At 39.3% G+C, this 16,291-nt stretch overlaps 1 protein-coding gene across 1 annotated transcript in view; it reads right to left on the bottom strand.

Annotated features, from left to right (window-relative positions):
• fkbp10b (FKBP prolyl isomerase 10b) overlaps window positions 1-15,498 on the bottom strand; it is a 38,578-nt gene extending 23,080 nt beyond the window's left edge. The window contains exons 1-3 of the mRNA XM_052103364.1: window positions 15,253-15,498; window positions 11,144-11,289; window positions 9,020-9,209 (exon numbers count right to left, since the gene is read on the bottom strand). Coding sequence (XP_051959324.1) covers window positions 9,020-9,209; window positions 11,144-11,289; window positions 15,253-15,446 — 530 coding nt within the window. The 5' untranslated portion in view covers window positions 15,447-15,498. The remainder of the gene's footprint in view (window positions 1-9,019; window positions 9,210-11,143; window positions 11,290-15,252) is intronic.
• Between the last annotated feature and the right edge of the window lie 793 nt (window positions 15,499-16,291).

The following is a 16,291-nucleotide window of genomic DNA, read 5'->3' as shown; positions in this document are numbered from 1 at the left end:
AGGAAAATTATGTGGATATATTAAAGCAAAATCTAAAGACGTCAGCCAGGAAGTTAAATCTTGGTCACAAATGGGACTTCCAAATGGACAATGACCCCAAGCATACCTCCAAAGTTGTGGCAAAATGGCTTAAAGACAACAAAGTCAAAGTGGCCATCAAATTTGTGGGCAGAGCTGAAAAGGCATGTGCGAGCAAGGAGGGCAACAAACCGGCCAAAATTCCAGCAACTTATTGTGAGAAGCTTGTGGAAGGATATCCAAAACATTTGACCCAAGTTAAACAATTTAAAGGCAATTCTACCAAATACTAACAAAGTGTTTGTAAACTTCTGACCCACTGGGAATACAATGAAAGAAACAAAAGCTGAAATAAATAATTCTCTCTACTATTATTCTGACATTTCACATTCTTAAAATAATGTAGCGATCCTAAATGACTTAAGACAGGGAATGTTTAATAAGTTTAAATGTATTTGGCTATGTAAACGTCTGACTTCCACACCCACCCACACACACACACACACGCACAAGTAAGTTCTGGTCCTCGAATCTAATTGGATGAGAGACATTCCATGAGTACTGATACTGGGTCTCACACCATCATCACTCGCTGTCACTGTGTGTATCACTCCCCTTGTGTTCATGCCGTTCTAAACTAAAGTGTAAGAGCAGTGTTTAGAGCTACTGTATATGTGTCTCTTTATATATAATTTTTTGAAATGACATACAGTATGTTAGCCAGCAGGTGGAGCCAAAAGATAATTTGTGTAATACGTGCCAGTTAGATGATGTGTAGAGAGTCAGCGCCAGTCAGTGTTTACATACAACAGCACTACGTGACTGCTCGTATTACTACTACACTACTAAAGCTGGAAATAGCTTTAAACTAACAACTTCAAAATTACGGCTCATCACAGCTGAGAGACACAACAGACTGATAAATTACACAAACTCAAAGCACTTACCTCTTACTGGAGTTTATCGAAGAGGACATATGGTTTAAAATGGCGGTTCCTATAGTGAACAACTCTTGAGAACCAGCTACCGCAAAATGGGGAGAAATACCCCCGCTTGGATGGCTATTTTTCCATTGAGAAAGCTGATCTTCAGAAAGCTGACAGCATCTCTGCTTGGGAGTGGCAACAGGTTATAGCACGCTCTCTCTCTCTCCCTCTCTCTCACACACTTTTACACATCCTTGTTTATCCAATAACTTGGTAGAAAATGCAAAAGCTTTGATACTATTTCTGAAGTGACATTTTTTAATTACTAACAGGGGCTTGGACGCATCATTTGGTTTGAACCAGCAATGGCAGATTCTGATCTGTCACGTAAGAAAGTATTTCCATGCACAAATGTGTTTTCTATGACCATACAACATTTTTGCTAATTTTTTTTTATTGACTTATTCATTGAACTGTTGTATATAAGTAATATGACACTCGCAATAGTGCGATTATGGCCCTAAATCAGCACTGCTGTGATTAACTACGGCACTTGGCCTGCGGCCAAATCACAGCAGTGCTGATTTAGGGCCATAATCGCACTATTGCGAGTGTGATATAGCTATATATATATATATATATATATATATATATATAATCTATACACTCACCTAAAGGATTATTAGGAACACCTGTTCAATTTCTCATTAATGCAATTATCTAATCAACTAATCACATGGCAGTTGCTTCAATGCATTTAGGGGTGTGGTCCTGGTCAAGACAATCTCCTGAACTCCAAACTGAATGTCAGAATGGGAAAGAAAGGTGATTTAAGCAATTTTGAGCGTGGCATGGTTGTTGGTGCCAGACGGGCCGGCCTGAGTATTTCACAATCTGCTCAGTTACTGGGATTTTCACGCACAACCATTTCTAGGGTTTACAAAGAATGGTGTGAAAAGGGAAAAACATCCAGTATGCGGCAGTCCTGTGGGCGAAAATGCCTTGTTGATGCTAGAGGTCAGAGGAGAATGGGCCGACTGATTCAAGCTGAAAGAAGAGCAACTTTTCCTGAAATAACCACTCGTTACAACCGAGGTATGCAGCAAAGCATTTGTGAAGCCACAACACGCACAACTTTGAGGTGGATGGGCTACAACAGCAGAAGACCCCACTGGGTAACACTCATCTCCACTACAAATAGGAAAAAGAGGCTACAATTTGCAAGAGCTCACCAAAATTGGACAGTTGAAGACTGGAAAAATGTTGCCTGGTCTGATGAGTCTCGATTTCTGTTGAGACATTCAGATGGTAGAGTCAGAATTTGGCGTAAACAGAATGAGAACATGGATCCATCATGCCTTGTTACCACTGTGCAGGCTGGTGGTGGTGGTGTAATGGTGTGGGGGATGTTTTCTTGGCACACTTTAGGCCCCTTAGTGCCAATTGGGCATCGTTTAAATGCCACGGCCTACCTGAGCATTGTTTCTGACCATGTCCATCCCTTTATGGCCACCATGTACCCATCCTCTGATGGCTACTTCCAGCAGGATAATGCACCATGTCACAAAGCTCGAATCATTTCAAATTGGTTTCTTGAACATGACAATAAGTTCACTGTACTAAAATGGCCCCCACAGTCACCAGATCTCAACCCAATAGAGCATCTTTGGGATGTGGTGGAACGGGAGCTTCGTGCCCTGGATGTGCATCCCACAAATCTCCATCAACTGCAAGATGCTATCCTATCAATATGGGCCAACATTTCTAAAGAATGCTTTCAGCACCTTGTTGAATCAATGCCACGTAGAATTAAGGCAGTTCTGAAGGCGAAAGGGGGTCAAACACAGTATTAGTATGGTGTTCCTAATAATCATTTAGGTGAGTGTATATATATATATATATATATTAGGGCTGTCGATTTAACGCGTTAATTCAGTGAATTTAATTTGATTAAAAATGTTAATCGATTGACAGCTCTAATAATATATATACACATACATACATATATATATACATATATACACACACACACACACTTGTGGCCAAAAGTTTGGAATAATGTACAGATTTTGCTGTTTCAGAAGGAAATTGGTACTTTAATTCACCAAAGTGGCATTCAACTGATCACAAAGTCAGGACTGATGTAAAAATCAGCACCATCACTATTTGAAAAAAGTCATTTTTGATCAAATCTAGACAGCAGTAGTATTGTCAGAAATACCGGTACTCCGGTACCAAGTCGGTACTCAAACTAAAAAGATTTTTACGATACCAGAATTTCTGAAGGTACGAAAGAAAAGAAACGAAAAGAAGGAAACACATCAAACTTAATAAAGCACCTGAAAGACAGAGAACCGGATTTATTCAAGCAAATAAAGCAGGTGAGTTTAAAAACATATTATCATTTACATTAGGGCTGAAAGGATTAGTCGTTTGATCTCATTTAACGTAACATAAAAATCACATTAAACTGTAATGATGAAGCGCGAGAGCAGCACTGCAGTTCACGCCTGACGGAGGGGAAGAATTACACAGATCAGTCCAGATGCACTTTAAACTTTCACAGCTACATCTTATGTAGATCCCAAAGTATTAGGGAATTATACATTTTTTTTTTATAAAAAAGAACATTCAGAAGAACTCTCGTTGTGGAATAAGCGGAGGCGGAGCTCTTTAAAGGAAACATCCCGGCGTTACAAATGCAGTTATATTTAATGTGTTATTGCTTTATTAATGTTCAAATAATACAGAAGCAGATCATGTTAATAACTATAAACTCAGAAACTGCCATTTCTCTGTGTGGTCGGTGCCTCTTCAATGAGTTGTGTGAATGTCCCGATCTAAGGGGAGAGATTGAATCTGCACCCGGCTGAGAGAGACTCTGCCTCGGGGGACTCATCCCTCGCACGTGGACGCTTAATGCAGCTAGATTAGAACGCGATGCTCGCGACTTATTTAATCATAATATATGTCGCTGTGCATTTATTATAAAGAAAATTGGCAATATGAAGCTTTATTAATATGAGAACACTTTGCACATTAGTTTGGAAATTGTTTTTTATTCATTCTATTGTATGCTTGTTTATTTAGTTTTTTTAGTACTTGGTAAAAACTTAAAAGTTGCAAAAGTTGAAGCAAATCTTATATAAGTGTTCAAAAATATTTTAAGCATACATTGTACAGTTTTGTTATAACAAAAATAATATATTTAAATTAAAGTGTTGCTCAATGGCATAGTTTTGTTCTTAGTTTTGCTGCTAATGTTTTGTAGACTTTGTTAATATAAGAGTGTTGTTTAGTAACCTGTTTTTGTGTTTTGCTTTGGTACCGAAAATGGTATCGAGTACCGTGAAATTTCACTGGTATTGGTACCGACTACTGAAATTTTGGTACCGTGACAACACTAGACAGCAGGATCACTCAAACACCTTATCTTTGAGTAATCATGCTAAATTGATAATTTGGTACTAGAAAATCACTTGCATTATATAAAACACAGCTGAAAGCTATTTTGTTCATTAAATGATTGTTTATTTGTCAGGGGCGTGTCTAGGGGGAGGCAGTGCCTCCCCTGAGAATTTGAGAAATAATCTGTCCATCTGATGATAAATTACAATTTAAAAGTGGATTGTTTTGTGCATATTTTTCCATCGCTAGCAGATGAGTGAGGTCTGACACAACAAAAATCCAGTTTTGGCACTGTTTCACAGTGCGCACGCTGCGCAAGCTCGGCGTACGCGCTCAGAAAAAGTGCATTATGTCAGAACAGAATGCCAATGAAATGTTTACCTGGCAGAGCTTTAAAGCACGAGCAAACAATGAACTTTTGTGATTGCGAATAAGTGCAGTGTCCTGTGAGTGTAACTCTACCGCTGCATTAACATATGATGTGAATGTACGTCGAGTTTTCGGGGACTGATCGAGGCACCAGAACTGCAGCTGATAGAATGTGCGCAGCTAAGTAGCACCTAAGTCTGGAACAGCTTAGAAGAAGAAACAAATTAATTTACCTCTTGTCTATACAAACGTGACTTCAGATTCATTTAAAAAACTCTCTCGTCTCGGTTGCCTACTCGTGTAGCACGTCTTCTCACAAGCAAACACCTGTCACTCATCACCAGGCAATCACCGTGTCTGATATATGAATCTGTCAATAACAATAATAAATAATAATAATATCATCAACATATTATTAATGTTGACCTGGTTTAACTAACTTTTATGTGATAGCCCTATAGTCTAATAGGGGCCCTGTGCCTATCTCTGGGTTCCTGGCTTAGAAAAAGATATGCACTAAAACAGATTGTGTGTAGTATAGCTTAATTTTGTGCCAATTTTTTCAATTGTTTATGTTGCCCCCCCAAACAAGCCAAATGCCCCCCCAAACATGATATCCTGGTAACCCCTCTGTTTATTTGTGTTGCCAAAGTATGCAATAGACTGGCATGTCTTAAGGTCAATATTAGGTCAAAAATGGCAAAAAAGAAAAGAAACAGCTTTCTCTAGAAACTCTTCAGTCAATCTATATATATATATATATATATATATATATATATATATATATATATATATATATATATATATATACACACTCACCTAAAGGATTATTAGGAACACCATACTAATACTGTGTTTGACCCCCTTTCACCTTCAGAACTGCCTTAATTCTACGTGGCATTGATTCAACAAGGTGCTGAAAGCATTCTTTAGAAATGTTGGCCCATATTGATAGGATAGCATCTTGCAGTTGATGGAGATTTGTGGGATGCACATCCAGGGCACGAAGCTCCCGTTCCACCACATCCCAAAGATGCTCTATTGGGTTGAGATCTGGTGACTGTGGGGGCCATTTTAGTACAGTGAACTCATTGTCATGTTCAAGAAACCAATTTGAAATGATTCGAGCTTTGTGACATGGTGCATTATCCTGCTGGAAGTAGCCATCAGAGGATGGGTACATGGTGGCCATAAAGGGATGGACATGGTCAGAAACAATGCTCAGGTAGGCCGTGGCATTTAAACGATGCCCAATTGGCACTAAGGGGCCTAAAGTGTGCCAAGAAAACATCCCCCACACCATTACACCACCACCACCAGCCTGCACAGTGGTAACAAGGCATGATGGATCCATGTTCTCATTCTGTTTACGCCAAATTCTGACTCTACCATCTGAATGTCTCAACAGAAATCGAGACTCATCAGACCAGGCAACATTTTTCCAGTCTTCAACTGTCCAATTTTGGTGAGCTCTTGCAAATTGTAGCCTCTTTTTCCTATTTGTAGTGGAGATGAGTGGTACCTGATGGGGTCTTCTGCTGTTGTAGCCCATCCGCCTCAAGGTTGTGCGTGTTGTGGCTTCACAAATGCTTTGCTGCATACCTCGGTTGTAGCAGTGGTTATTTCAGGCAAAGTTGCTCTTCTATCAGCCTGAATCAGTCGGCCCATTCTCCTCTGACCTCTAGCATCAACAAGGCATTTTCAGCCCACAGGACTGCCGCATACTGGATGTTTTTCCTTTTCACACCATTCTTTGTAAACCCTAGAAATGGTTGTGCGTGAAAATCCCAGTAACTGAGCAGATTGTGAAATACTCAGACAGGCCCGTCTGGCACCAACAACCATGCCACGCTCAAAATTGCTTAAATCACCTTTCTTTCCCATTCTGACATTCAGTTTGGAGTTCAGGAGATTGTCTTGACCAGGACCACACCCCTAAATGCATTGAAGCAACTGCCATGTCATTCCAAACACGTATAACTTTCTTCCATGGAACACAAAATATTTTTATTAGGGCTGTCAATCAATTAATTTTTTTTTTTCAAATCAATTACATGGTATGCCAATTAATTAATCACATATAAATATTTGTAGAGAAAGCCCCTTCTAAAATAACCATAATTCAATTTATAAATGACAAACCAGCCCATCTGGCACCAACAATCATGCCACGGTCCAAATCACTGAGATCACATTTTCCCCCATTCTGATGGTTGATGTGAACATTAATTGAAGCCCCTGACCCGTATCTGCATGGTTTTATGCACTGCTGCCACACGATTGGCTGATTAGATAATCACATGGATGATTGTTGGTGCCTGATGGGCTGGTTTGAGTATTTCTGTAACTGATGATCTCCTGGGTCAAAACAGTCTCTAGAATTTACTCCGAATGGTGCCAAAAACAAAAAACATCCAATGAGCGGCAGTTCTGTGGATGGAAATGTCTTGTTGAAGAGAGAGGTCAACAGAGAATGGCCAGATTGGTTTGAACTGACAACGTCTATGGTAACTCAGATAACCGCTCAGTACAATTGTGGTGAGAATTGTGAAAGACTTGTGGTTGGCGCTGTTTTGGCAACACGAGGAGGACCTACACAAATTTGGCAGGCAGTTTTATTGTTGTGGCTGATCAGTGTGTGTGTGTATGTATAAATATATATTGTTAATTCATTTAATGCCACATTTTTTAACACCGTTAATATGTAATATGACCCTTTCAACAAAAAGTGGTTCATGAGAAGTGAGTCAATTTGCGCAAACTTCGCTAATGTCACATGAATTGACCTTCGGTTAAACAGATGGTGGGAGACATTATGCTGAGCCCTGCGCCAAGCATTTTATCAATGTAGCACAGCAGTAGAACATGCCTGCAAACCACAGATAGAGCTCGGAACTTTGTAACTGGATAGCAGCTGCAAGAGAGCTGCCATTTTAACATCTGCCTAGCACTGCGAGGAGCAGCACAAAAGTTGTGAGGCACGATGCAAAATTATATTGTGAGCGCCAGGCGATTGTCTATGTTCCACGACTGCTAACGGGTTTTTGGAGCGTCTCACTTTGGTTGCGTCGCATCATAAACGTACCGCTTTTAGGTCGCTGTGTCAAGTTTAGTGTAGTTTGAAACTTGGATTTGCGCTCCATCAAGCAGTTTTTAGAATGCAAGAATGCAGCCTCAAGTTTTGCTGTCGTTGAGAGTGGTTTGTTCGATGTATGTTTAAGCTGCTTGTTGCCTATACAGCTGGATTTTCATTTACTGCCTCCTGGAGAGATGGTACTTCAAGTTTGAATTGCTCAGGAATATTCCTTCAGTGAAATTATTTCTGTACATTTTTTACGCATAATTTTTTATTTCACAACATCAGTTAAAAGACACATGAGAAAAGTGGAGTTTAATTCATTGGTACAACACGTTTTGACAAGAATATTTAAATAAGCATCACCAAGAAGGAGATTTGAGAGTTATGGCAGAGGTAAAGATTTTAAGTGATTGATCAAATACATTTCAGTCTATTTCTCACACAAAGTTATCATGACTTCAGAAGACTTGGAATATAGTGCACAAGACATCTGCACTACTTTTTGTACTTTGTGGAGCTCGACAGCCCCTGGTTTCATTGTATGCAAAAGAGCAGCATGAACATTCTGTTAAACATCTTGGTTTGTGTTCCACAGAAGAAAGATGAGAGTAAATAAATGATGACAGAAATTATGACAAAAGATAATGAAATTAAAGAAAATATCACAGAGTTCATTTGTACTTTTTACAAATACACTACCAGTCAAAAGTTATAATTTAATATAATATAATATAACAGTAAAGTCATCAAAACTATGGAATAACATAAATGGAATTATGGGAATTATGTCGAGACGAAACAAAATCCAAAATAAATCAAAACGGTGTTATATTTTAGCATCTTCAAAGTAGTCCCCCTTTGTCTAGAATTTGCAGACATGAACTCTTGACATTTTCTCAAGCAACTTCTTGAGGTTTCACCCTGAGATGCTTTTTAAACAGTATTTAAGGAGTTTCCATCTATGTTGGGCACTTATTGGCTGCTTTTCTTTATTATTTGGCCAAGTCATCAATTTCAAAAACTTTTTAGTTTTATAATGAAACTAATATTGTGGCAACAAAACTAATTTCAAACATTTAAGCATACGCCTTCAGATCAAAAGATTTTTAAGATCATGAGAAACATTTCAGTCAAGTGTTTCAAAACTTTTGGCCGGTAGTGTGTGTGTTTGATTCGGTTTCATGCTTTTCATGTCCTCTCTGTTTTTAACTCTACTAACCTGGAGTCAAACATGGTGCCATCCAGCAAAGTCGCATTGAAGTGAAAACGCACAAAATCAGTCCTCATGACAGAGCGCTTGCAGTCTGTTGGTGTGCTGATCACTTTAGTCTGAACCTGATCCGCCCTGTTAAACACATCCAGTAGAACCACATCAAACACTAATGTTGTGTCCGGTGGAATTGTATCACCTGTCAATGATAAACAGAGAGAAAACGTATTAAAGTGATCACAAATACATGGTTCATAATTACATTTTCAGACTTTCTTCTTTGTAATAGTGCTATAAAAGTTTTTATTTAATTTATGCAATTTATGTGGTTTAGATACTCAAATACATTTAGTAATAAACAGCGGCCGCAAAAAGTATTAATAAATGTCATTACATGAGTATAAATCAAGTATGGTTTATTTTAAAGGGTTATTTCACCCCAAAATGTAAATTCTCTCATAAATTATCCACCCTCATACCATCCCAGATGTGTATGACTTTCTTCTGCAGAGCACAAACAAGGGCTTTTGGAAGAATAGCTCAGCTATGTAGGTTCTCACAATGCAAGTGAATGGTGACCAGGCCTTTGAAGCTCCTTGATACCCCCCCACCCAAATCAAGTTGTTCTGAGTCTGCTAATGTGACACCAGCATTAGGTTTTGTATCAGTTTTAAAATTCTGCTAATTACTAATAAAGCTTTGAATGGTCTAGCTCCTCAGTATCACATTCAAATAGTACATAGAATATCAAAATCTACGAAAAAAGGTAGATCATTTCCTATTTGGTTCCCAAACTCTGGAATAGTGTTCCTAGCATTGTTCAGGAATCAGACACTCTCTTTCAGTTTAAGACTAGACTAAAGACTCATCACTTCAGCCAGGCATACACCTAATTTATCCCTCAACCCATAGTTATGCTGCATTAGTCAGGTCTACCGTAAATGAAAAAAACTTCTCATTTTCTATAACTGTAAAATTAAGTTAATGGCATCTACACTAAATCATTTAATTTGTTTCCCTGCCTCATACATATCCCAAGTATACCTTTACAGATCCAGCCCGATGTCCCATGGCCACCGCTGTGTCTTTGAGTAATGACTACTAATTGCAGCCTGTGCCAACCAGACAACGAGGGCACTTCGATGATCACCGTCTTCTTCACTTCAATCAACTACGATGGACTTCACAAAGTATGAACTGCTGCCAACTTCAGCCGTAGAATGGTTACCTTACTGGCCACTGCCTGCACCTCGGTCTTAGGGTGGACTTCACCAAAAATAAACCACCATGAGCTTTCAGCCAAACTGCAAGACTACACAGCAAATAAACTGCTACTAACAGCGAGTAACACTCTCACTGACCACTGCTTGAATCACTTCTCTTAAAATGTAATTCATAGACAATACATTATGAATTATGCCTTTATCAGCCAGATAACTAAGGACATTGCATCTATGTGTACTTCCACAGTCAATTCGGATGGACTTTATAGACATTTGTCATTAATCTTACAGTTCAAGCAATCTCCTTCAGTTTTAAACATTACCCACAAAACAATCGTCACAATTTACTCAATTAATACATTACTTGTTTTACACATAGATATTAATATTGATATAGGCTTTATATAAATGCTGTATAGCCAGAGGGTAACTGGCTCCGCCAGCTAAGCCTGTTTTCTCCCAAGATTTTTTTTTCTCCACTAACTAACATCTTATGGAGTTTTGGGTTCCTTGCCATAGTCACCTTTGGATTGCTCACTGGGGCCTAAAGACATAATTTTTAAGGCATGATTTTCAATGATATTTTTCCAATGAAACTGCTCAATGAGGACTTTCAGAAACTTAAGACATTACAAACATTACAGCATGATTTTATTTAAAGCTGCTTTGAATCTATGTGTATTGTGGAAAGTGCTATACAAATAAAATTACTTGCAAATTAATTTATTGCAAAAATGGCTCAGAAAAGGGGTTTGTTCTTAGAAAAACTCATTTATTGCAGTTGACACTTGCTTTTATATTTTGTATCTAATGCAATCCCATATGTAAGTGTGACCACTGCACAATATAAATGTATAAACATTTGTATAAATGAACAATATGAACAGTGTTTTGGGGTACAATAGATTACCTGCTCCTTGGCTGCTGTAGGCCAGGTGTGGGGGCACAGTGATCCTCCTGCGCTCATTCACACACATTCCCTGAATGCCCTTATCCACGCCAGCAATCTGCTGCCCCTGTCCCACCTGTCCAAAGAATGCTGTCTTCCTTTCATAGCTGCAGTTTACACACACACACACGCACGCACGCACGCACGCACGCACACACACACACTTAATATTGAATCAGGGAATGGCTTCAAACACACAGCATACAAAAACATGCAAAAAGATTTGATAAAATATATCTTAAAATGGATTTCTGTGGCTGTACAATGGTAGAGTGATGGTATCAGATTGTAAAGCCATGATACTGTACCATAGTATTTAAATGGCACTTCAAAATACTTACATATCCAGAAAACCATGGCAATACTAAGGTACTTTTTGTTTGTCCATTTCTACTTGGAATTGTTATATGTAGTAAAAAGCATGAGCGGTCTCAAAACCTAGTGAGCTGCCTAATCATCACCAAAATATACCATTTGTTTGTGCTGATTTGTGCCGCAAAAATTATTGTTTGTGCTGGTTTGATGTTGAGATACCAGACATAGTTTTTTGTCTGTTTGATGTCACTCTACACCCCATGTCACTCAAATCACTCTAAACATATGTATCTGTTTGCCTTCCTTAGAAATAACAGCTTGGATTCGGGAGCAATAAAGTCATTACGTCATCCCGCAATGAGAGACAGGTGCATCAGGTTGTTCTTGGCAGGGTCCTCAGCCTATATGGTCTGGATTAGGGATGAGACTGGGTTATGGCATCTGCTGCCTTCCAGTAACAAACTCAGGCACTTTTGTATAATGGGCTTCAAGATCGTTCCTACTATGGTTACGGGTAGGTGTAGGGTTGGGATTTAGGGATAGGAACCAATGATTTCCTACTATGGTTCCTAAAGCCAAGTGACTACATGCTCGTCTCCTTTGATGTTTTAAATTGGCAAGAAGTCCCAAATCTCAGAACAAACGGTTGTGTATTGTGCACACTCCTGCGACATCAAATCAGATTTATATCTTGTCATCAAGTGTGCACACCATCCTGACATGCAAGAGACCGACAATGAGCCACAGCCAGTTTATCCACATTTTGTTATTACAGCTTTATTATTCCAAAATGGATTAAATTCATTATTTTCCTATCAACTCTAAATGACAACGTGAAAGAAGTTTGTTTGAAATCTTTGCAAATTTATTCAAAATTATTAAAAAAAAATGTGCTACATATTCTTCTTCCTGTCCAGTAGGCGCGTATGCATGAAGAATGTGAATTACCAAAAACACAAGAAGAAGAATGTGAAAGTTAAAGTGGAGATTGACTGAGTAGGGAGAAAAATTCATAGTAAAAATTGACAAAACACACCCGGCCCCTAATCAGGCTAATTAGCACTCGAAGACAGCTGTGCGGGAGAGAGAGATTTACGGACAGCTGTCTGACACTTATGTGTCTGTTTGTCTTTTTGTTGAGTTTTATATGAAATTATAATTTATATTGTCAAATCGGCTCTCGCCGGGAAGGAGGAGGGATGCGCCGTAGTGGAGTTCTCGCTGCTACCATCAACCCCAAAGGAACAGCCGTGGCCATCCGCCAGAGGACGGAGGAGCTCAGCCACCTGGAAGCGGAAGAACGGCCGCCGATCGCAAGGGAAGGAGGGGCTCCCAACCAACTGCCTGCAGTGGTTACCGCTGCTAGGGGTGGGGGAGATCCCTACCATCCACCAAAAATGTGGCAGGGCGTTCCGTCCGCCAGGGACCAGAGGAATGCCTCCGATCCACCTGGGGAGGCGTGACTGTCATCCATTAGAGGGTGGAGGAGTGGCCGAGGACCAAGCTACGCCGTATCGGAGAACCCTCAAGTAAGTGTTTTTTTTCTTTCTCGCTCTCTCCTCTCTCTCTCCCACTGCCGCTCCGTGTTGGCCTTTCCCTCTCCGTTTTTTAAAGTATTTTGTTAATTTGGCACGATCGCCGTTACGGCGTGTAGTAAAATTTTTTGCCATCTTCGGTTGGCCTTTATCCCTCTAGAGGGCTGATTAGCCTGATTAGGGGCCGGGTGTGCATGCCCCCTGCATGATGTACACCCCTTGTCCCCTCCCTCATCCAGGTAGACGGGGATGACCTGCTGGCAGATAGGGCGGAAGGCACACCCCTCCCCAGGGAAAGAGAGGGGGGTGTACATCATGCAGGGGGCATGCACACCCGGCCCCTAATCAGGCTAATTAGCCCTCTAGAGGGATAAAGGCCGACCGAAGATGGCAGTGCGTGAGAGAGAGAGATTTACGGACCTGTGTGTGTGTTTGTCTTTTTGGTTGAGTTTTATATTAAAATATTATTTATATTGTCAAGCCGGTTCTCGCCTCCTCCTTTCTATTAATCCCTTTACATATTACTTTTCAGTCTGATGTGTATAACTGGTTCAAATCTTTGTTTTATATATTTTTTCCAGAGAAGGAATTTCTCTATTAACCTTTTATTGAATATTTATATATAACTTGAAGTTTTACGTTCTTAAAAGTAATTAATCTAACACTAAACCTTTGTTATCGTTGTTTCAAAGTGGATTTTAATATAATGGTGCGTGTCTAAAATATTAAGGCATGAGAGAGTATTGTCCTGTACATAGCTGTAGCTAGTAATAATACTTTTATTTATTGATATTGCAACGTTCGTTCTACCGGCGATATATATACCTGCAGAAGTGTGAATGTATGTATATAGTGACGTATGTTCTTCTTTAAATACATTTGACTGTTTTAAGCATCTTCAAGTCAAGTTCATTTGTTCTCTAAATATTTAAAACAATTTTTTATTAGTTTTTTGTTGTTGTTATATGTGCTCTTTGTTTATTCAGAGGTTCTTGTTTAAATTGTCTTATGCTTTATTGTAAATGTGTTGCTTGAAATTATTTAATAAAAATAAATACAATATTTCATTTAAAGTGTGTTCCTTTAACCTTCCTATTAATGCCATGACTTTTCAAATATGCATTTGTAAAACTGTGTGCATATGAAGAACAATATAAAAGGAAAAAAAAAAAAAAAAAACATCTGCCCCATTGGTCTGCACTCGCTTACGTCACCAGAGTCAGGACTCAGAGGAGGACCTGCAAGGGTTTAGGCAGACGTGGACTGGGAGACATCCAACTGGGATTTTAAATAGAAACTGTCCTTTTAGTTGTTGAGCGGGAGGAATGCTCTTCCGCATATCGCGGCGCCGTTTTGTGGCCCGTTCTGCGGCTCATTTCAGTTTATCGCGGCCCATTCGTCCCGTTTCGCGGCCGGCCCGGTTCTCCCGATGGCAAAAAAAAAAAAAAGACGCCCGTCGGCCCACCGGGAAAATGCCCGGTATGCCAGATTACCAATCCAGCCCTGCGTTTAGGATGCCATGTGGGACAGGGCCGATTTAGATTCTTTAAAGTCACAAACGAGCACAGATGAATGGCACCGGTTTGAGCGATTTAAGCAACATGGATGAATAGTGACGTCAGCCAAAAAATTTAAATGATCCCAGATAGCACACGTATATCTCCGAAATGTCTGTTTTATAGGTTTTCATGTGGAAAGTATCACAATCTAATAGACATCTGCTTATCATAAAAAAGGTGTGATTTCCAAACATTCTAAATCATAGACGCCTCAAAGACATCTGCGGAATGTTTTACTGACATCCGAGACAAAGCCTACAATGGCATAGAACTTGCAGATGAGCAAAAAACGTAAAAATAAATAAATTAACAAACAAAAAAAAAAAAAAAAGGTGTTATCAGGGATGTTTAATATCTTAATAACCAACCAGTACAAACGTTTGGTGATGGTTTAATTATATGGGATAGTAATTTCACGGAGATGTTTTTAGACTGTATCTACAGTTTATTTATTATTATTACATTATTTTTCTAAATAAGAGACGACATTTGTGTTTAAGTACACCATCATGTGTAAACCTGGCATTTTAGCTGCATGATTATTCCAAGATACTTTGAGAATACCATTCTATTAGGATACATATTTTCCAAAAAACAACATCAACAATTGGTATTACTTCAAAATGAACATCATTACTATACCCTAGAACACTAATCTCACCTTGAGTCAAAGAGTTTTCCGTCCGTAAAAGAGCCGTTATAGTGAAACCGCACGAAATCCCCTGACTTCACATCTCTGATGCAGCTCGCGGGAATAAAGTATCGATCAATTACAATATCATCGATCGGCCCGGGGTTACAGTCCACGGAGAACCACGTCGCCAGATATAAACTTACAACAAATCTCTGCAGCATTTTAGGACGGGACAGTTGTGTGTGTGAGCTCAGCAGTGATTTGTGTTTTATAGGAGGAGTTCAGATGTGTACACGTGGAAGATCTTCAGCTGGATGTTGCCTTGTGCACTTTTTCCGTCTCTGGAACAATTCAATGAAAAGTCAAACCCTGTAGGCTTTTGGCTCTGTATACTTTTCCTCTCTCTATATATCTATACTTTATTTCATTACTGACTGTAATTATGAAATAATCTTTAATGAGCTCATATTTCGCGGAAGCGGATGGAGAAGGACTGCCGTTTTGTTTCAGGGTGGGCCATAATAACGGAGAGGATCCGTTATGGCGTCAAAATTCCGTCAAATGCATTACAGTCGCAGGTAAACGTGAATCATAATTTTTTTTTTAAAACATTTAAAAAACTGCACACAAAAAAAAAAGAAAATATCAAAAACAATGTCTTTTGCTCTTTCTTATATAGGCTATATATATATATTATTTTTTTTAGGGGCCAGTCCAGATTCCATGGACTGGATGAGTCAAGAATGGATTAGCCTCAAGTAGCTGACAAGATGGCCGACAGAGAGGTGTGTAGTGTGCTGGTGCTGCTTTTCCAAAGTTTACAACCACTTCAAAAGGCTTCTTGAGTCTATTGCGGCCAAGGAAATTAAGCAAATTCCTAAGGTAAAATCAAACAGCTCTAGATGCTTGGTCTACCATCACTATTGTGGTCTACAGTACATCTAAATATTATTAATGGTATCAATACGGCCATGCTGGAAGGCTACAAACAATTCAATCTTGGCACCAGGAATGATCAACCTTCCACTAAAACATATGTGTTTGGGACTATATGGAGTAAATCACA

This window comes from Xyrauchen texanus, chromosome 33 (genome assembly GCF_025860055.1).
Source record: "Xyrauchen texanus isolate HMW12.3.18 chromosome 33, RBS_HiC_50CHRs, whole genome shotgun sequence".
NCBI classification, from domain to species: Eukaryota; Metazoa; Chordata; class Actinopteri; order Cypriniformes; family Catostomidae; genus Xyrauchen; species Xyrauchen texanus.
The sequence above is the reverse complement of the archived record's forward strand: the minus strand, read 5'-3'. Positions and strand labels throughout refer to the sequence as shown.